The sequence below is a fragment of the Bombyx mori genome, chromosome 15, assembly GCF_030269925.1.
Source record: "Bombyx mori chromosome 15, ASM3026992v2".
NCBI lineage: Eukaryota > Metazoa > Arthropoda > Insecta > Lepidoptera > Bombycidae > Bombyx > Bombyx mori.
Genome location: NC_085121.1, coordinates 5,297,619 through 5,320,033, shown reverse-complemented (window position 1 = coordinate 5,320,033; position 22,415 = coordinate 5,297,619). Strand labels below are relative to the sequence as shown.

At 34.9% G+C, this 22,415-nt stretch overlaps 1 protein-coding gene across 7 annotated transcripts in view; it reads left to right on the top strand.

The window, feature by feature from the left end:
* The window catches only part of LOC101738176 (ras GTPase-activating protein raskol), a 202,503-nt gene that overhangs the window by 55,870 nt on the left and 124,218 nt on the right, over positions 1–22,415 (top strand). For all 7 annotated transcript variants that reach the window (XM_038015935.2, XM_062672447.1, XM_062672445.1 and 4 more), the window contains exon 3: positions 8,158–8,279. In XM_038015935.2, the coding sequence (XP_037871863.1) occupies positions 8,158–8,279 (122 nt within the window). The remainder of the gene's footprint in view (positions 1–8,157; positions 8,280–22,415) is intronic.

Here is a 22,415-nt window from a genome sequence, read left to right as displayed (position 1 = left end):
ATGAATATTCTAATGAGTTTTGGTTCTGAATCTAGCCGTGACATAAGGCAGTGTTATTTCGTAGTCTTGAACTCTCGTATACATTTAAAAAATGTATTAAGTTAATTAATACTAGTATGACATTTCATTCAAGGACAATTTATTAGGCAACTTACATCAGAGGCTACCGTGCGAGACCGAACTGAATATTATAAGGTTTGTTTTAGGTTATAATCTCGGGTCCCGTGCTTTGCGTATGAATTTTATACAACATATTGTGCATAAAGCAAACATGCGAAAGTTCATGGATGGAACATGAATGTAAAATACAATTTGGAGAACTACTTAAAATATAGAACGTCTGCGCCAGGCTCAGATATTGATTCCGAACTTATCTATGAAATGTCGTATTTGTCATTATTTTCTTGTTTGTACTGCTGTTTTTTTGCTTCTCGTGTTTCTTCTCTTCAATGTCATTATTTAATCTTTCGTTCAGAACATTCTAGAACTGAACTTCACTTTGTCTGTTATTACAAAAGTTTACGAGTATTCGAGTCTGAGTTTTACATACAATGCCATATAAAAAACTCTTACAAGATGCCCAGAAAGCCTCGTTACTGCAGAGACAACCGACACACCCATTGTGATTGTAAATAAAACTCTCAAGGGTAACAAGGCTCGGTTTCTCAAACGAAAATAGATCCTTTATATTTTGCAATTAAATTTTAATATTGTTATTAATATACATTAATTCGGTCTTGTGAAAAATAATAATAAATCCGAAACGTTTTCTGCCATTCAATGTTAATTGGCGAATTTATAATTTTGCTAAATCATTTATAGGTACTTGGTTTGGAATGAAAAATACAGTAAGCATTTTCTTAGTTTAGTATAGTATGATTATTGCTTCAGTGCCATTACGATAGTAATAATAAAATCATAAAACGCCTTACAATTAATAGAATGCAGATTGTACCAAACAGTAGAGTAAGTACCATGTTATCCATACGTCCAGACGCGTAAACTTGTTTATAAATAAACCTTGCTTGCGGAGGCTAGGCGTTTTATTTCAAGCTTTACATTAAATCAACAATACGTGTTTTAAGCGTATCGAGAAAGTCATTTTTAAGTTAAGACCTATCGTCATTTTTGCGAGTATAGAATTTGAAGATCATTTAAAAATATGTTTATCTATTTAATGTAGTGACGTAAACCAAACGTGGCAAATATTTAGCAGTGAATAAAGTGTAATAATAAGGAAGATAATAATATGTTTGATAAGAAATCACTGTCGAGTATTCCAAAAACAATTAATTTAATGATCTAAGCAGAAATACGAAATAATAAAACCTTCTACGGATAATATCGCAGTTGTCTATATTTAGACAATAGCGAAAAGTGTACGTACGTCTCATAGATTTATTTATAAATAAACGCCACTTGTAGAGGCTGTTTATATCAAGTTCAACGTCGTCCATTTCCAATGACGGCACCAGCTTCTTCGTCTATCACCGAGTCCACCCACACATCTGATTACAGAACAGGCTTGCAATAATTCTTAATATTATACTGAAGATATTATTGATGTGATATCATAGATTTATTTCTTTACATAATTTCGAAGTAATTGAATATTAGTATTGAGCAATTGTATAATTTTCGATGTGATACGAATTTCGTCTTCTCGCATTAAAACTGTATAATCTCAAAACTTACTAAATTTTACAGGAGAGTGTTTTAAAGGTTTAACATATTATGATATTTTTAATATCTTTGCAACATTTATTTGCAGTTTTTAACATTATCTTTTAAAGTGAGATAAAATTATATACATATTAATTTTGTTAATAGTAGTCAAAACATAGGTAAACTAAAACTAAACTACGTTCTTTTGACAGTATTTTTCTCAAAATTGATTTCGAATATTTTTGAAAATTGTACACCTTTAATGCAAAAAAAATGATTCCTTAGCTCCTTTTGATAAATCTTCATGCAAGGATTTCTATGTAGATGTGAGAGCTTGATAAATTCTGTTTGAGAAATAAGCTACAATAGTTGAACCTAATGTACAATATTACATACATGATACAGCTACTTGAGTCCAAATTAACAACAGGTTAAGATAGTGTAAAAATGTTAATATGACAATTTCAACAAATCTTTTAACTGAAATGAGCTATTATATACAGACATAAAATTTAAATTTCTTCATGCTATTGACACTAAACATGCATGATGTCATTATTTCGAGGAAATGTGAGCTGTCTCGATACTCCGCAGAATACAGGTTTCGTTTAAAGATTCGCAAATTGCGACCCAAATATTTTAAACGAAATGACGTGTTTTTTTATGTCAAAATGTTTATTGTCACTATGTTCATGAACTTGATTTGATAGATTAACACTATGTTACGTTACTCCTAGAAGCTAAAACAGCCCAAGAGAATTATCTATATGTTTTTTATCATACAAAGGATTTACACGAATTGGCACCGCTCAAGAATTGAAATACCCACTTTCTATTACTATCCCTGCGGCGCGTACAGTTTATGTGAGTTGATGGACGGGCTTAGTTACGAGTGCCGGCTATAAAATAGAGCTCCAATAAAAAAAACGAAGACTTTCAAAGTGTTCCGGATGGATATGTCTAGCAAACCTTGAAATAACATTTACCTCTCGAGCAGTCCTAAGCAGGTCTTGATCTGTTTAGATACGGTAACTAATAAGACTGGTGATTAATTATAAATCTGAAAGATGAACGCATTTCATCTTTCAGTTAATGTATATGTTACCGGAAATGTATGAAATCAAGGAATTGTATACAAATCCTAGGAAATGTGTACAATTCCGATACTATTTAGGAAATGTATAAAATATTGTTTGAAAAACTATTTAATGCATAGATATCCTAGGAAATGTATAAATTTCCTCGGAATTGTATATAATTCCAATATCGTATTAGGAAATGTATAAAGTAAATTCTTTCTGTAATAAAACACGTTGTTATTAATATTTTTTTTATATAACACTTATTGAGACAATCGGGTAACAGTCATACCGTAAAATAATAATAATATATTCATATTATCTTACTAATTAAAACTTCTAAAATCAACTATCTATTAACTTTTAACGTATCACAAAATCAACTTATATTTATTCTTATAAAATCAAATTTTCATTTGGCAAGTAATCAGTCTGATAATTAAATAATTATAAATGTCAAAGTATAAAAGTAAATCTTTGTATGATAATACTTTGTCAGTCCATATAGCTATTTATTTTTGCAGGGTAAGCTCGAATGGCATTTGGAAGTACATAATACTTTATTTTTAAAACACAGACATCTTGAAGTAGCACAGTTTTTCTTGCAAAGGCACTTCTTAAATCCCTGGCCGGTTCCAGTGGATTGCAAGTTGGCAACTGACCGTAGTGCAAGACTCGTCCCGCTGTCCCCGCGTACCCACCAATATCTTAAATGTTTTACATTTCCGATTGCTATTTAGGAAATGTATAGATTTCCTAGGAAATGTGTAAGTATAATATAACTTATTTCACACATTTCCGTGCGATTTTAGGAATTACATACATTTCCTAGGAATTGTATACAATGACGGATTACATACATTTCCGTTAACATATACATAATTCCATAAATCGATTAGTGCGTTTTAATCCTGTGTTTTTATTTTTATAAAGGCCCTAAACTTAATTGTAAATATTCTGGAAACTCTCTTCGTGAGGTAACTTGCGGTAATACAAGAATTTCTCGTTTTGATTTGCTACTTTTGTATGCTGAATCATTATTTGCTGTAAGAAGTGAAGACGTTTGTCAAGTAACTCCAAGCAATTATTTTTAATTGGATTTTTTTTTTTAAATAACGGCTGCGTTTGTAGTTTGTTTTCTTCAGCGATTGATATCTGTTCTTAGTACAGTTGCTATGACTTGGAGCTAGGGATAATGAGTATAATCGTCATAAAATATTATCAAGTAGATAGAGCGGACTTGCAAATTGCTTTGGTAAAATCCTGTTTTCGCTGATATAAAAAGTAATGAGAGAACGCTTTTTTTTAAATGAATAGCCGCGTAAACGGGCTCGTGGCGAACCTGATGTTAAGTGACTGCCGAAAACAGACATCGCCATGTAAATGCCGCCATCCACCTTGAAATATGAGGTCTAAATCCCAATTGTACAGTCTAACGGCGGTGCCATCTAACAGTAATGCATTACTGCTTCACGGCAGAAATAGACAGGATGGTGGTACGTACCCGTGCGGGCTCACAAGACGCCCCACCGTTAGTAAATACTCATATACATCTAAGCAATAAAAAAGAAAAAAAAAAAAAAACGTATCATATCATATTATCATGACATAATATCATAGCCAATAATATTATATTAAGCACATGTTGTTAATATTATACATAGTAAATACGAAGCCGGCTCTTATACTAATTGAAAATATAGTGTAGAAGAAATGCGAATAAATTTATTTTTAAACAAACATCTAAAGCGGACTAAGTAACGTTCGTAAAATAAAACCATTGCTACTATCCTGAATCTGATCGCCGCGCCGGTAAATCGATGAGTTGATATGAAATTCTATGAATGAGAATAAAATTTCCTATTTTGCTTAGTACCGTCGTTGTACTGTGCGTGACTGTACCGCCGATAGTGTGATAGCCGAGGGCTATTTTCGAATCGAGATGGGCGTTCCGAGCTTAGCCTTTTTTTTTTGCTAGTTCTCCTGGTATCAGGAAAATATTTCGTTCACGGTATATAATATGTATAACAATTTTAGATGAGTCTTAATGTATTTTTAGTTATCTAATTCGTTTTATGAGATATAAGTTATTTCATAATAAGTTCAATATAAGTTTTCGAAATATGTATAAAATATAGTAGCTGATAGCCTCCTTAACAATCTTAGTATTTTTAAAAATAATACGAATAAAAAAAACTGTTTTTGAATGAATACTAGTGGTCTCCCAGTAGTCAGAATTCGACTATAGTTATTGGAAATTAAAAGTTTGAACATTATTATGGTTCTATTTTTAAGGACTATTATACTTCTATAACCTCAGATTTCGCCAAGACTACACTATAGACAATTATTATTAAAGACAAACAATATTAATCTATTCTCAAATTGCGAAGATCTATTCACAAATTGACCAGACTTTAAACAATAACAAAAGTTTGACAATAAAAAAAGAGTAAATAAATGTGTCGTGTCAAATACACATACATACATTGATGTAATGTATTTTTTATCCATAATTGAAAAAAACAAATTAACATTCTGCACTCCTTCTCTATATTTTTTTCAAAAATTCATACTCCTTCGCCCGCGCAATTTTTGTAAAAAGGGGTACAAAGTTTTTGTTCCACGTATTTATATAAAGATTAGATTATTACTTTAAAAGGTAAATGAGAAAAACATTTCTGATAAATGAAAATAAAATGCATTAAACGTTAAATTTGCAATCACCACTTTAATTTTTTATTCGATAAAATGAAATTTCACCATTGTTATTCAAAAGAAGACGTGGGCCTGAATATATCGACTTTCTATGTTACTTATTTGAGAGCATAAGAATAAAACTTGCCTCAAGCGTTTGTGGGAGTTCAAAGAATGCCCACTTAAAACCTACAATCTTAGTCTTCTATTGAATTTCAAGATGCAATAGACATAACCATATTATTATGACCATAGCACTTTTCAACTTTTATTTTAATTTAATTTAATTAGTGTGATTTCCGTCGTAGGTCTTTTAAAAAAAGGGCAAATCATGGTCTACAGTATTTTCCAATATTCTAATACTATTCACCATCACGACTGTTCACTCATTATATCGACGCTTGAAAGGCAAACATGACTACTCGTAAGCGACAATGCGTAAACTTTACAGTAGACTAATTTAAAGTTGAAATTAATTTAAAATATACATGAGAAATACCTGAAAAAATTCTATTTTAACGAATCTAGCTGTAGGATTGAAATGATTTTAATAGACCTAGAAATATATTTTTTTTGCACATCGAATATGGTTATTGCCTATCATTTATGTACAAAGCAGTTATTGTCGCTTAGTCACGTTTGCCTTTCAAGCGTCGATATGTACTTTATTTATGGCATGTAAGAAAATATATATTAACCTAACACTTGTCTCTTCTAAGTTATGTCTCATTTAGGATTTTAGGCGAAAGGTTTCTAGTCTATATCCCCTAGACATACCCAACTGATAGAGTAACGATGGAAAAGTCCGTAAATACTGTCACACATAAACAAGTGAGATTTTAATATGACATTGCAATCTGTAATAATCAAAGTATATCGTTGCCTAAGAGAAAATAAAAAAAATGTTTGGATAAAATAATATAAATGTTTAGTACCCTTGCACACCGTTTTTTGCGTAATATGGGTTCTTATTTTAAACAATAATTTTACGGATGAGCCGTCTGATGTTGTAACGCACAAGCTAGAGGTCGTTTTAAATATACTAAGCTTATTGGCAATATCTTGACAAACTGGTCTCAGTTCTTCTCGAATGATAACGTATAAATACGTTTCGATTGCTATGCTTTATATTTAATAGCTACTAATTTTAATAGATCGCTAAGGTAACGTGTCAGCATTTAAATATAAAAAAATATCGTTAACTTTTTTTTACCCGCGGCTTCGCTCGCTTTAATGAATGTTTTGTCAATCAATTTAGACTTAGAGCAGGCAGTTTAGTCCTCAGATATAAGCTATGTTTAATGTTCTTCCATTTGGCATTAATAAATACGAATTATAGGCAACATGATACATCTGTCTGGTCATGAGATAGAAATATGCTTTCCCAATGAACCTCTATTATCTACTAGTAGGTAGGGCGTCTTGTGAGTCCGCGTGGGTAAGTACCAAATGGGTATCAAGTGCCAAAAACTATGGGTAGTATAACGAATGAGTGAGAGTTTTAAATATAGTAGCCGTGCTACCGTAGCCTAGTCGTACTAGACATAGTAATAGATAATCTTTAGCGATATTTTACTAGTAATAAACAGAATAATTTTGAACGCGTTTCCGTGAAAGTAAAACAAAACCGAGCATCAACTGAGTCACAGTTAAATAAATGGAACACATTAATCCAAGTGGAGACTAGTAGCCACTGTGCGGGAAGTTTATTAACCGAATAACTGCTTCAATTGGTGTTGTCCTTTTGTGAATTCTCCTCGACTGCGACCTCCTACCAATTTAATTGACTACTAAGTGAGATTAACCAGATCACAAGGGTGGTGTCCAAATATTCGCCTGATAAAAATCACGGATGGGACAATTAAGGTTTCAGTTTTGGTATTCAAATAATTTTTATACGTTGGAAGTTGAAAAAAAAATTGTAATTTCGCCAATTAATAGGAAGTTTAGTGACCATCGTAATTACGTGAAATTCTGAAAGTTGATTACTGAATTTACGTACTTAAACGTAACTTATTGTATTGTATTATTATTATTATTGTATTGTATTACGTAACTTATTGTATAATGGAGTAAATAAAAAAACAGACGCTTTCAAAATTTTAGTCTGCTATAGAATAGCAGTTAACCTTTATTTTTAATAAAGCCGAATAAAAAAAAACCTCTTATTAAAAAAATACTACACATTCTTGAGAATACAAATAAGTACGTTCTAAGAGATTTTGTATTCATTGGAAAGGTTTCGATGCAGTCGCCTAGAACGTCGAATGCTGTAATATTTACATAACTCGTTGAGATGACAGACAACGGCTCATGCAATTATGTGCTAATTTACACTTCGACGCACCATAATTGAAGAAAGTACTGAACATATAACGAATGTAATTGCGTTTTTTTTTATTGCTTAGATTGGTGGACGAGCTCACAGCCCACCTGATGTTAAGTGGTTACTGGAGCCCATATACATCTACAACGTAAATGCGCCACCCGCCTTGAGATATAAGTTCTAAGGTCTCAAGTATAGTTACAACGGCTGTCCCACCCTTCAAGTTTTAATTTGTGATTAGTTTTAATTTGTTTAATTTTTTGCCAGATATCGCGGAGTTCGAAATTTTTGCTGCTTTATAAAATACTTTAAAAAAGGCATTAGCTAATGCTTCTTAATAATGTACATATTTTAAATTACGTTACTGATATTATGATTAATTTTATGCAGATGTCGCAACTAGTGCCGTCGCCGGAGCGGTAGTGGGAGTGCCGCTCTCCTGGGAGCCCTTCTATTGCGTACTTCAACAAGACAGGCGCATCCTCACTGCATACACTAGCGAGGAACTCGCCGTGAGTAATCTATACCTTTAAACGAGCAATTCTTGTACACCAATATATATGTATATAATCTGAATCTCGGAAATGGCTCCAACGATTTTCATAAAATTTAGTATACAGGGAATTTCGGGGGCGATAAATCGATCTAGCTACGATTTATTTTCAGAAAATGTTGTTTTATTCGTGTTTTCAATAATCAACTCTTCCCGACATCTATTGGCGAATAATAATACTATTTTTCTTAATTGAGGGCAACTAACCGCTTTAAAGACACAACAAGATGGCGTTATCAAAAAAAAAGAGCAAAGCTCGGTCATCACCTAGTAAAACATTATATTAATAATTAGAATAATTAATTATTAATAATTAGAATTAGAAATAGAAGGACCAATGGGCAAAAGAACAGGCCAACTAAGGAATACATGGATCAACGAAATAATAGCAACAACAGGAAAATAATGTAGATACAAAGCCAAGAATAGAGAAGAAACCCATAGACACAGCCCACTGAGTTTCTCGCCGGATCTTCTCAGTGGGTCGCGTTTCCGATCCAGTGGTAGATTCTGCGAAGCACTGCTCTTGCTAGGGTCAGTGTTAGCATCACTTCGGTTTGAGTCCCGTGAGCTCACCTACTAGTTAAGGTTACGCTGAAATAGCCTCTCAAGGCTTAGGTAGGGAAAAAATATATAGGTATAGGGAAGAGTGGGGTAAGCTGGAGGAGGCCTATGCCCGAAGTGGGGATCCAATAACAAAACTTTTATATTAGTAATTTTTATTTGATAAGGTGTTTTCTTATTTTGGAAATAAAATGGGCTTATTATTATTATTATTATATTGATAATTAAAAAAAATCTATATATTATTCACAGTATAAAATCGTTTTTTAGTTTGTAGAACATGTCATCACATAAGATCATTAAAAGAAACCATTGTCAAGTACCTGCTAGTTTTCACAGAATCGTGTTAAAGTAAAGGCTTACAAGTCATGCTTCCATAGCATTAAGCATCTTTGAATCTATATTTTTTGCCGGTCTCTAACTAAAAAGTAATTGTTAGAAATATTCGAAAGTACTGTTTAGTTTTGTTTCGTGGTTGCTGTAATTTTATAAAATAGAGCAATAATTATGAGTGTTCAATTTATTTTGAGAAATTCAACTAACAGTATTATAAATGCTTCAGCGAGTACTGATTCGTGGGTTCTCGTCGAACCCGCACTTTCGGCGAGTTAACCCACAGGACACACCCACTAACTTCCTCGCCTCTTCTCATTGATTCGGCATTCCAATCCGGTAGTAGATTCAGCGAAGCATTGCTCTGGCTGGGGTAGCTATTAGCAAAATTCTCTCAATCTAAGCCCCGTGAGCTCTACTTCAGGCGAAATCAGAATAGCCCCTCGAGGCTATCGTTAATTAGTTTCACAAAAGAAAGATTCGTGCGAAAGGAATAAATCGGAAGAAGTATTGCGAGAATAATTCAGAAAGTAATAGTGATAAGGGTTTTCATTGTCGTCTAGGGATCACTAAATAGAAAGTCCATCGACACCTTACGTTACCGGTGCCTTATATGTCTCCACATTAGAGGCATTCAAATTGTCATTAGTTTAAATTTATTATGTATTTATAATAAATCTTGATCGTTTTTTAAGTCAAGATTTTGTTGAGTAAGTGATATAAAATAACAGTCTGAATTCTAATTATTATAGGTAATAAAAGCACACACGCTGAAATAAAAAATTATATACCCATGCTTCAGCCGTCAATATATTTTTTGCTCAACTAAACTTTTGATAGAATTTAAAACCCAATCGGAATTCTAGAATACTTGACTAATTTATTTGGAAATTAAGATTAAATTGACGAAACTGTACATAAATAGCTTCTTTTATTAGTCCGCAAAAACTTTACTAACTAACCGACCATTTGTAGTTGTAAAGGAAAATTTGGTTGAGATCTTTTTTCAAATAATTTGTTCCGCTTTCCTGATCACGTTCGAAAATTTATCTTGTTATCTCACGTCTGACAGAATTAAAAAAAGCAACATAAAAATGCTATTTCGTTATAATTCGATGCAATTAACGTTTTTTAATGTTCCATTACGTTAAAATTATGGAGATATTTATTGTCGTGTTGTTTGCGTAATAATGTGGAAGAAAGGGTTTTCATTAAATAACACTTTCGATGTAACGTATTAATATGTAATAATAATATCAACATCACGTTTATTTATATGTTATGTAATTTGGATTACAAATCTATATGCTCATTTCCACTCAACAAATGGCAAGAATGCAATCCGCATTTCCTTGTTAAAATTAATTTAAGTAAAAAAAAATTAGTAAGTAAGTAAGTATGTCAATATTTTAGTAGTAACGAATTGATTTAAATTTTCTTGTTTGTATTTTCTAATATTGAAATTTTCTACTATTGAAATATCTTGAGTTGGGAAGCAGTTAAATATCAGTGTTTAAAATGTTAGTAATTATCAAACATTCCAAAAGAGCTTTTGATATTTTTGAACCAAGTGTATCTTAATTTAGCGGACGGTTAGCGTGGTATGGACATGTGATGCGTAGAGAGAAGATGCATGTGACTAGGAGATGTATGGAAATGGTAGTGCAAGGTAGAGGGGGAAGAGGTCGACCGAAGAAGACATGAATGGAGTGTGTGAATGACGATATGAGAGAGAGAGGAGTGAGTGTTGAGATGACAACTGATAGAAGAGAATGGAAGAGAAAAAGTAGCTGTGCCGACCCCACCTAGTGGGATAAGGTGGAGAAAAAGAAGAAGTATCTTAATTTAATACAAGCGACTCTAGGGCAACAGTTTTATGAAACATAAAACGATACAAATGTACAAATTCATTTATTATACCCAAAGCCTAAATAAAATTTATATTAATTAAATATTAAAAAACTTAAGTAACAAATTAAGTAAAAGTGAACTTTGACGGCGCCATATCATTGCCTTACATCAAAGACATGTTCAACATATTGATTAGATCTGTGTGATTGCTGTCATTAAAATAATTTCATAAGCTATTTTGTTATGCAAATATTTATTAAGGCATACACAAGTATACATAAACATATATTTACTGTACTCCGATGTGTTTTGACCTACTTACTAGTAAGAGCTATTATGTAATGGAGACTTGACAATAATTTTTAATAATATAAAAAAAGATAGTAATATTTTCATTCCCTGACATTTTGAGGCAACTCAATGAAACATGAAATGAAATGAAATCTTAACACTATTTTCATATTTGTTACATATTGAGTTTCATATCGTAGTCATGTATTGAAAAATATGACAAAATCCTGATTCGTGGTTATTACTAGTCTTATTATGTTTGTACCGAGACGATTTAAAGTAAAATGGTCATGCTGGTAATACGAGGCGATATTTACTTACTGAAATACAAAGCATACGAACGCGATGCGTAGGCGCCGAGATTCTGCATAAATCAAAATTAAACGCAAGCCACGAGGGTCCTCGCCTTCGCGAACGAGAGGAATGAACTCATTTTGTTGAATCAATATTAGTTTACTTACTACACACGTCTAATTCTAGTTAATTAAAGTAGTCTAGTAAGTAAAAGTACCTACACCAGCTCCGTTTCTTTTCAACCGTCAAAAAACTATCCCGAGTATCATTTGCCTTAGGCATTTCTCATATTTATCTTTTTATATGACCAACAATATTTCAAGAACTACTCGACTTGAGTATATTTCGATTTAAAATAAATAGCTTTTGCCCGCGACTCCCTCCGCCTGGAATAGTTAGTTACTTGGGCATAACGCAAAATTTTACGCCCCACTTTATTCACATAGAAAGTGAAAATATTTTGAAACATTCTTTATTCGTGCTCCGCTTGTATTGGTCTTAGCGTGATGTTATATAGCCTATAGCCTTCCTCGATAAATGGGCTATCTAACACTGAAAGAACTTTTCAAATCGGACTAGCAGTTCCAGAGATTAGCGCGTTCAAACAAACAAACACTTCGGCCGGTTACAGTGCTCCACCGACCGTCTGTGCGTACGTCAGTCGCGCTTGTCGTTTATATGAAAATTCATAAATCATTACAGTGCTGGACTGACCGTACGCACGCGTATATTGCTACGCACTGCGTACGAGGACCGTCGGTCTAGCGCGTCCGCATGCGTGCCGTCGGTCGACCGACGCGCTATGGAAACAAATGAACGCGTTCTATGCTGCACCGATGGGTGGACCGACCGTACGGATATGTGTATCATCATCAAAAAAAGCGATTTCGTATTGAACGTGGCCAGATATATCGACACCGAGCGCCTAATCACCGAAGTTCGTCTTCGTGAACCGCTCTGGGACAAAGGCCACGTGTTATATAAAGATCGTGATGGCAAGTTAAAGGCCTGGCAAGAAGTATGTGCTGATAATTCATCGAAACTTGATCGTCATTCTGAAATAATTAAAAAAAACTTGAACGTTCCTTAAACGTTTTCGAAAATAATAAGCAACAATTAAACTATTTGCAAACGCTTCCCGTTTGCGTACCGACTATACCAATCCGGTCAGATTGTTGGTCAGGAGAGCACTGAATGAAGCAAACTGACGATCGGTTAATGCGTACCGTCAGGACGGAACCTACGCACAGACGGTCGGTGGAGCACTGTAACCGGCCTTCAGCTTTATATTATAATATTAGTATTAATTAATTAAAGTAGTCTAGTAAGTAAAGGTACACCAGCTCCATTTCTTTTCAACCGTCAAAAAACTATCCCGAGTATCATTTGCCTTAGGCATTTCTCATGTTTATCTTTTGTTATATGACCAACAATATTTCAAGAACTACTCGACTTGAGTATCTTTCGCTTTAAAATAAATAAGCTGTATTGATTTTTCCTTCGATTTAAGATGTGTTTCGGTTATGATAAGTGATTACAAAGTTTAAACGGCATCTTAATTGAATGAAAATTTTTGTATGCCTAATACAATGGTTAAGGCGAAGATGTTGAAACGCCTAAGTATTTCATTTCGTCGCATTCAAAATTATATTCTTCATATTAAAGACACGTCGTACTATGCTATGCTATAATCAAACGGAGGATGTCTTTAAACAATGGGAACGGAAGCATCAAGTAGTCGGGTTCCGCTTCTCATGAAGACGTATTACCTTTTAGACATGTACCTTGCCACATATAAGAGGTACGGGTTGAAGAATATGGTATTGGATCGTTTCGTAAAACATTCCCTAGACTGTTCGCTTCCCTTTTGAATAATTCATAGCGCACAAATTAGCAGTCGAATCAGATTTTGCAACACTTTTTTCCGCCCTAGTATTATTAAATAAAACACGTTAATAATTTAATTTTAATCAAAGATATTTTTGCTATTTAGTTCTAGTATCTAAATCTGCAAGTTAACAGTTTAGTGATAATTTTTATTTATTAAGCGCTTTTTTCTTTCCTGGATTCTACGTAGAAAGGAAGGTAAGACTCTGTATGTATGTGTGTGTTTTTGTGAGTATAAATGACATTAAAATTAACAGAGTAACAATAACTCCCAAAAAATAAGATTTATTCATTAATGCGTGGTATTTTTTGTTCATAGTTTTCGTTTTATAAAGCCTAATGGATTTATTTTTTCTGTTAATGGAAATCGGGCTGATATTGGACGGTTTGCCATAGCGGCCATGTTAATGTCGCCGCCCGCCTTGAGACATGAGGTCGAAGATATAACTGTATATTATATTATAGTACGTATTATATAGCTGGAAACCGTCCATACCGAAACACATACTCCTTATTTGCGACAAATTTTCGTGTCACGTTACACGTCCTTATGGATCCATCAGATTCAATAACCCTTGCATTAGACGACTTTAGCTCTAACACTAGGAGTAGGCTTAGGGACTCCGGTAACCGTACTTGTCGAACTCGGCAAAGAGTTTAACGTGCAACCTTACCTAAACATCAGCCCGTTGAGTTTCTCGCCGGATCTTCTCAGCGGGTCGCGATTCCGATCCGGTAGTAGATTCATTCGCAAATCGGCCACTCTTGAGTTGTTAGGTCTCCCTTGGAGGCGCTCGGGTACCTGTTAGCAAATCCCATCCCTCCTGGCTGAGCCCTTGGTCGCCCACCTGTCCTTGTGAAACTGGAAAGGCCTCTGGGCCACCAGTAATCACTCAATCATAAAAAAAAACAAAATAGTTTCTCATGTGGGCTTATAATCGCACCTTATTACCATGGGAGAGTACCAACACGAGATAATAACATGGAAATGAAGTGGGAGTATTATTACTATGTAAAATAAAGAAGTTACACATTTATTCATGTAATAATGTCTGGCCGCAATAACATTGATGCTAAATCAAACCACATTGTGGTGATGTCATGGCCTGTATACGCCATGTGCGCGTTCGACCATAACGCGCCAAATGTAAGCAATCAAAAGACTACTGTTTTTTTTTATAAACAGTGAAATGAAAGAGCAATATGGGACAAAAACGTTGGTGTAGCGATCGCGTGGATAACATTTTAACTACCAACGTATCTGGCTATAAATTTATGGAACATGTAACAAAATAAAATATTTTTGGATGTTTCTGGAGTTGCGAACATTTGATAACGTATTTATTATGCTTGTTTTAAAAATCATCAGTAATATAAATTGTTTTTTTTTTCTTTTCTTTCAATTCGTTACTAAAAGGTCTTTTTGATTGTCATTGCATTAATTGCATGTTTGATTTATAGTGTGTGACTGTGTTTATTGAACATTAAACATGTTTTAAAAATATAACGATACTTAATTATTTTAATAAACAATATAACCGTCGTCTATTGCAGTGCTATGTCTTTTTTATTGGGCTAGATGGGCAACAAAGTGTCCGGCCCAACCGATATCAAGTCGTTGTGGAAAGAGCTTACAATGTGAACCTACTGTGAGAGATGAGATCGAAACTTTAAGTGTGTACAGTGCTACCAGTTGTTCTGCCATGAGGTTGCCACTTAAACGCGATTGATACTGCGTTGATTCCGCTGCGCGGTAGAGTGTGTCCTATCTAACACCATTTCCGATTATTATTAGTATTTTGCGAGCATTAGTAAAATAGAAACATGTATATTATTATATAACACACTCATATCACCTTTTATAACATCTTATTTGACAATTGTTTTGAAAATTGAATCGGTGAGGGGGAGCTTCGCGGCTTCAAAGACTAAACAGTATTCCGGTAGTATTTTAAATTTTCAGAAGAATTAATTTAATGAGTAGCGTGGTCGGCAGTGCTCGGTATTTTGTTAGCAATGTGAATGACGTGGCCAATTACAAAAAATCTCCATGATAACTTTGGGTTGGTATTTACAATTTTACGATCTCACAGACGATGCTATACGCCATAATAATACTAATTAATATAATGGTGCGGTTAAAAAATGTTTTCGTAAACTCACATGCATATTTTATCAAATAATTATTTTAATGACAGCGTCCGAACATAGTCCAACGGAAATAATGCTCCTAAATGAGCACTCGCCATAGGAGAAGTCACAGATGGTCGTAGTGGTCTATTTTTTGTGTCAATCTTTATTATTACGTTAACTAGTTGTTTCATTCTACTAAAAAAAATGGTGTGTTGCAATTAAAGGTGTCTAAAAGCGGTCGCAGCGATAAGACCCTACTGTGATCCTGTTTACCGTTAGTAACGTCATAACTCTTACTTTTTTCTTTACGGTGATCAAAAAAGACTCATCCATTAAATTTGATTCTAAATTCAGGGCTTTCATCCTGTACCGCGTGTCTCAAAATAATATTTAAAAAGGTGGAACAGAGGATTAAAATAACTAGTGGTCACAGTCGAAATTAATTGAAATTATAAATTTGAACATTATTATGATTATATTGTCAAAGACTACTGCTATAATCACAGATTTTGCCAAGACTACACTATAGACAAATGATATTAAAGATAAACAATATTAACCTATTTTCAATTTGATCACAGACTTTAAGCATTAACTAAAGTTTGACAATAAACAAAGAGTACCTATTTAGACATATGTTTGAGTGTCAAATACATGGCAGTGTGTGTAATGTTTTCTTTATTGATTTAATGTATCTTTTATGCGTTATTTTTAATAAATATTAGCGTTATGCACTCCTTCTTGACAGAGGACGCCTCACTTTCCGGCTCACACAGGTGCTCACTGGGCATGGTTGCTTCGGTGAGTTCCTGCACCGGATCGGAGCCGAGCCGACGGCAGAGTGTTACCATTGTGGTTGCGACTTGGACACGGCGGAGCACACGCTCGTTGCCTGCCCCGCATGGGAGGGGTGGCGCCGTGTCCTTGTCGCAAAAATAGGAAACGACTTGTCGTTGCCGAGTGTTGTGGCATCGATGCTCGGCAACGACGAGTCGTGGAAGGCGATGCTCGACTTCTGCGAGTGCACCATCTCGCAGAAGGAGGCGGCGGGGCGCGTGAGAGACGCACAAGCCCGCCGCCGTCGAGCGGGGGCCAGGGAGGCGGATCTCGCCCTAGCCCTGGCCCTCTAAGTGTTTCGGGTCCCCCTCATATGTCGGTCTGGGGCCCGGCGAAGGGGGCCTAAGAAGACGACGTGCAAGCTGCTCTGCACGCGTTTTACGCAAGAGCATCCGGGTGATGGAAGGCCGGCTATCCTCGACCCACGTTGGTTCTGACCCAGCGGGGTATTTCGTAGGATAACCTATTCAAACCGGCGCCATCTAGGCGGGCTTCGGACAGCCTGCCGACCGAGAGGGCTGGTGGTCGTGGCGCCGACGATCGCTGGCCCGGCGTCCCGAGGGGGAGGGTGATGGGAGAGATGTGCTCCGCACTAAATGCTTCACTCTCCTCCCCTTGCCTTTTCATGACTTCTGTCTCATGCGAGAGTTGGACGTTGGTTGTTGAGCGACAGGAGGTTTTAGTCGGTTCGACTCCGGCATGCCCCACCCTCCATCCCCAGTGGAGGGTGGGAGTCCGGCGATTTCCTCATGACAAAAAAAAAAAAAAAAAAATTCACTCCTTCTCTATATTCTCTATAAGTGTGGAAATTTCATACTCCTCCGTCCGGGAAATTTTCGTAAAAAGGGGTACAAAGTTTTTGCTTCACGTATTAATATATAGATATTGTGTCTAATGATTCTGATATTAAAATGATATGCTTGGTGATGGCTTATTGTCCGTTCTACTTTGAAGTCCATCACCGCTTTCTCAGTCCTACTTTCAATGCTGCTCGTGTGACGTTTTGTGGCAACATCTACAAATACACCTAATAAATATGTTTCATATAGACGTTGGTTGTAGATTACGAGTATCACCGCCATGCCTATTTCTAACGCGTAGCCACTATCCTTTCCGGTTTATAGATAGGATATCTATCTTGTATTAAGTTTCACCGGTCCAATCTAATATCATCCCTTCCCATCCCATCACTACCTTAAACAACTTTAAGAAAAATATTGAATCCGTGTCACTTATTTCTTAAAGTTAACAACAATGCTGTATTTTCGGTACCTACCCGTGTAGATCGCACTATCCGTACATCATTATTACGCAAATTTTAAAAAGTAATTACTGTTTTTTTTTGCGAGTTTCATTTTTATTATTCTTTCATTCTTTTATCGCTTAAGTCGATCGTGAATACGTAGACATAATAAATGCATCTGAGGTAATTGGACACTGGCATAGTGACATCGCTCGATACAAGATCACCGAGGGGCTTTCTTTAGGTGACGACAACTTTATTAATAGGTTAGTCTACTAAATGGCCGAAAACTATTATTTGGATAATATAAAATATAAATTTAAGTTAAGTTAAAACAAGTGCAATACAGATTAAATTATTGAATATCGTATGCAATAAAACTTGCATTTTAATTTAATCTCTAAACTATATGAAATATTTTGAGGCAAATTTCTGAACATTATATATCGCAATAACTTGTATATAGTATATAGTGTATGCCTTTGTCGAAGAATGAGGTTAAAGAGACAGTAAAACCGACACGTCGTTCCCGGAGTGTGGGCTCGTAAAATTCATTGTCCAAGAAATCCCATAGACGTCGGGCTCCAGCTGTCCTCATTCGAGAATTGCCCCGACATTTCTATTTATAGTCTCAATGTTTGCACCAATCGTGTTGGATTCATCTCATATGTAACAAAACAGATTACAGTTGGTTATTATAAACTATCACGATTTTAAGTATCTATATGTGTAACTTACATAGAATTACTATGGTTTGGTGAAAAATCAACCAGCATTCCGAACATGTCGGCGTGAAATCAAAAAGTTCATCGTTTTCATAATAAAATTCAATATTATGTAACATCAAAACACAAATTATGTGTTGACTTAGAAAACTGCCTTACGTCGACTAAAGGTTTATGTAAATGTTTATGACAACTAGGTATATTTATTGACCGTTGAAGCCATGATTATATATTCCTGTAACGGCATCTTAGGCGAGACAGCTCCGACGTTGATACTGCATAGTTCATTGCGCGTGTACATTATGCAATACATTGTTCATCTGGTTCCATCGACGCTTATTTTGCATATACATTATACGTTGTAAGACTTTACGCCTACTCAACAGATCGGAACACACAGGCAACAAACTAAATGATCCCGTGCTAATTCAAAATTAATACTGCACTAAATTAGACAATTTACTATTGAGATTAATTAAATTCGGACCTTACTACGGACATACGCAAATAAAATAAATATAGATTTTTTTGTGGTTTCGTGTTGAATTGTAAAGAATACTTTTTTCTATTTTCAAACGTGTGGTAGTGACCAATTTGGAAATTAAAGATTTACGAATATTCAGCAGACTTCGGCCTGCGACTATGTAATATGAAATGATAGCTATGGTGACGTTTCTTTCTAATTTAGTTCGTGGATTAAGCAGAAAATTTTGAGAAATTCGAATTTGGCACATATATTTAGCTGGAAAATACGCCATGTGAAATAGTCCCGTTCAGATTTTTTTTAATAACCGATAATTGTCGATTCACTCTGTGTGTCTCGACACTAATCCCGCCTCCACGATTAATCAATAGTGCGTGCGCTCCAAGAGATTGATGCTCTATTTTAAAATTGATTTATGTGCACATAATTTATCACAATTTGTATTTAATTGTACCTAACGACGTTACGGCCACGATTAAATTTAGATCGAAGTAACGTAAATTCAACTTTGTGTTTATTTTTAAATTTATGCAAAGGGATTCAATGACAAAGGACCTCGACGAACTCCTGAATTAAATTCATAAAAAAAAAAAAAACATTTCAACCTTGTATTTGTTTTAACTCTCTGATAGTCATTGTGTTTCCTAACTCCTACACAGATACTGGTCTCAAGCATAAGCCGTTCAATTTATCTGTATCATTCATTCACTCACTTGTGCATTCATATTTATAATTAGCATAAATTCCTTTTGAACTTTATGATTAAAAAATACAGTACATCAATGGAGTTATTATTAGAATTAAACAGTGCATCCCGATAACTACATTAAAGCTCAGCATTTAAGTGTAAGATGAATATAGATTTTGAAATAATTTGAAGATTACACGTTTTAAAAAATATCGAAGACTTTAACGTTATTTAAACAACGCTAGTGTCTTTTTACATAAAGGTAATAAAGAAATTAAGTATTTGATTTCGTTAGATGTCAACACCCTAAATATTTCGCATTGTAATATTGGTATTTTTTCAAACCATAATAAGCACATAGTTTCGTACAATCCATGTTCCTTCTCTGGTCCTAATGATCAGACGCTCGTTCTGAAGAGATAGTATTTTAGTGAACAATAAAACATAATATGTACTCTATAATTACTGCACTGAACTGTGTTATAAACTATCAAACCAAAATATTCTCATTCGCCTCACTATGAATATTGTAATATAATTGAAGTCGTCGTGGCCTAAAGGAGAAGACGTCTGGTGCATTCGTGTTGAGCGATGCAGCGGTGTTCGAATCTCAGGCGGGTACCAATTTTTCTAATGAAATATGTACTCAACAAATGTTCACGACTGACTTCCACGGTGAAGGATTACATCGTGTAATAAAAATCAAACCGCAAAATTATAGGTATATATATATATATAGGTATATATATAGGTAGGTACCACCACCCCGCATATTTCTGCCGTGAAGCAGTAATGCGTTTCGGTTTGAAGGGTGGAGTAGCCGTTGTAACTATACTGACCCCTTAGAACTTATATCTCAAGGTGGGTGGTGCATTTACGTTGTATGTCTATGGGCTCCAGTAACCACTTAACACCAGGTGGGCTGTGAGCTCGTCCACCGATCTAAGCAATAAAAAAAATTCATTAAGTTTCTTTCTTTTTTGAGACTGCAGGTTAGATGCTATGAGCAGACAATCTGGTCTACTCTCTTTGCTATTTGAGTCACATTTATTAAATATATAAACATGAAAGACATAAATGAATGGTCGAACTGAAAGTATTGTACATAAAATGGAAAAGCAAAAATAGGAGCGGAACATTTTAGCTTGTGCTTTCTTCGATTTTCGTTAGTCGGAGACATAATTAAAAATACTTTTACGTTGTTGTTGAGTTAACAGCTTAGTCATCCGTGACCACGATAACTGTAAGCAATCGAAACTTCGGAAATTAATAAGAAAAAGAAACCCGCGAGATTAAACGTCAATTTTAATTATTTCAGAGTTATTTTTAATCTACATTTAAAGGGGTTATTTTTTAAAGACCTAAATTAAAATATCGGAAATAACGCACCATTTCTGTACCGTTTATGTACTGATTGATCTACGGGCAGTAGACATTTTCAAGATCGACTAGAAACTAAGACAGTGATATGAGGGATAAAGCAAGTGTCCGGTCGCCATAACATTAATAAAGAATGTAATGTTGTGAATGTAATGAAGGGCTGTCTAACATATAATAATTTATTAACTATTATAAATATTAATCATATTTTTGAGGTAAGGTTACAGGGAGGAAGGTGGGGTTGTAGTAGTAGCCCGAGGTAGTATGTGAGACCATAATTTAGTACTTAAGAAAAATAATTTAAGATAAAAACTCCTGAGTTTGTCTTGATGTTTTTTCTGAAGACGATCATCAATCCACGAATGGTTATTAGTGCTATTTTTTCTGATATTCAACACGTACATTTTTATTTGAAAACTTGATGTTGATAACATCAATAATTTAATATTTTTACTTTGTAGTGGCTATCAGTGCCTGATCAGATGCATGCAATGTTTTATTTTATTTTATTAATAAAAAAATTCGTAATGATCTTTAGATTTTTGGTCAGCCCTATAAAATCTGTAATACTGTACCGACAAAATACATATAAACAGCATTTTCTTCTGGGGAGGATAATAAATATTCTTTGTTTATGTATATTCTCGGAATTACGACGACTGGTGCTTGTTTACTTTTCAGAGGAAGTTCAGTTAATGATGTTATTCTTGTAAAATATACTAAAATGTTTAATTAAACTCCCATTACTATTCTCTAGTAGCGGTAATAATCATGCGGGCTTAAAGTGTAGGTTTGTTTTAGTGATACGGACTAGAAGAAAGTAATCTCCGCGTCTTGATCAATGGCCAAGCTGATTCGTCAGCGTGTTTTAGATGATCTTTAAATTGGGTGATAGAGGCGACGCAGTATAAAAAGATGAGTTTTCAACGCTTAAAGAAAATAAGGCAAGGCGGCGTTGGTTTCCTTGTCCACAAATCCCTTGTCAACAACATTACGGAAGTCAGTAGTGTGTCGTCGCGGGTTGCGTATCTTGTACTAAAACTAAACAGTAGATACTCAATAAAAGTTGTGCAAGCATACGCTCCCACATCGACATACTCTGACGAAGTTTGCGCGGTCTTTTACGATGATATCGTAAGAGCCATCGAACGCACAACCAAGACCCATTATACCGTAGTGACGGGGGATTTCAACGCAAAAGTAGGGATACAAGAATGTGGAGAGCCTGTATTAGGACCCCACGGTGTTGGCTCTAGGAATGCCCGAGGTCAAATGCTGGTAAATTTTCACGAGATGCGGGGGCTTTTCTTGATGAATTCGTTCTTCAAGAAAGGATTCCACAGAAAATGGACCTGGCAAAGCCCAGACGGGAAGACTAGAAATGA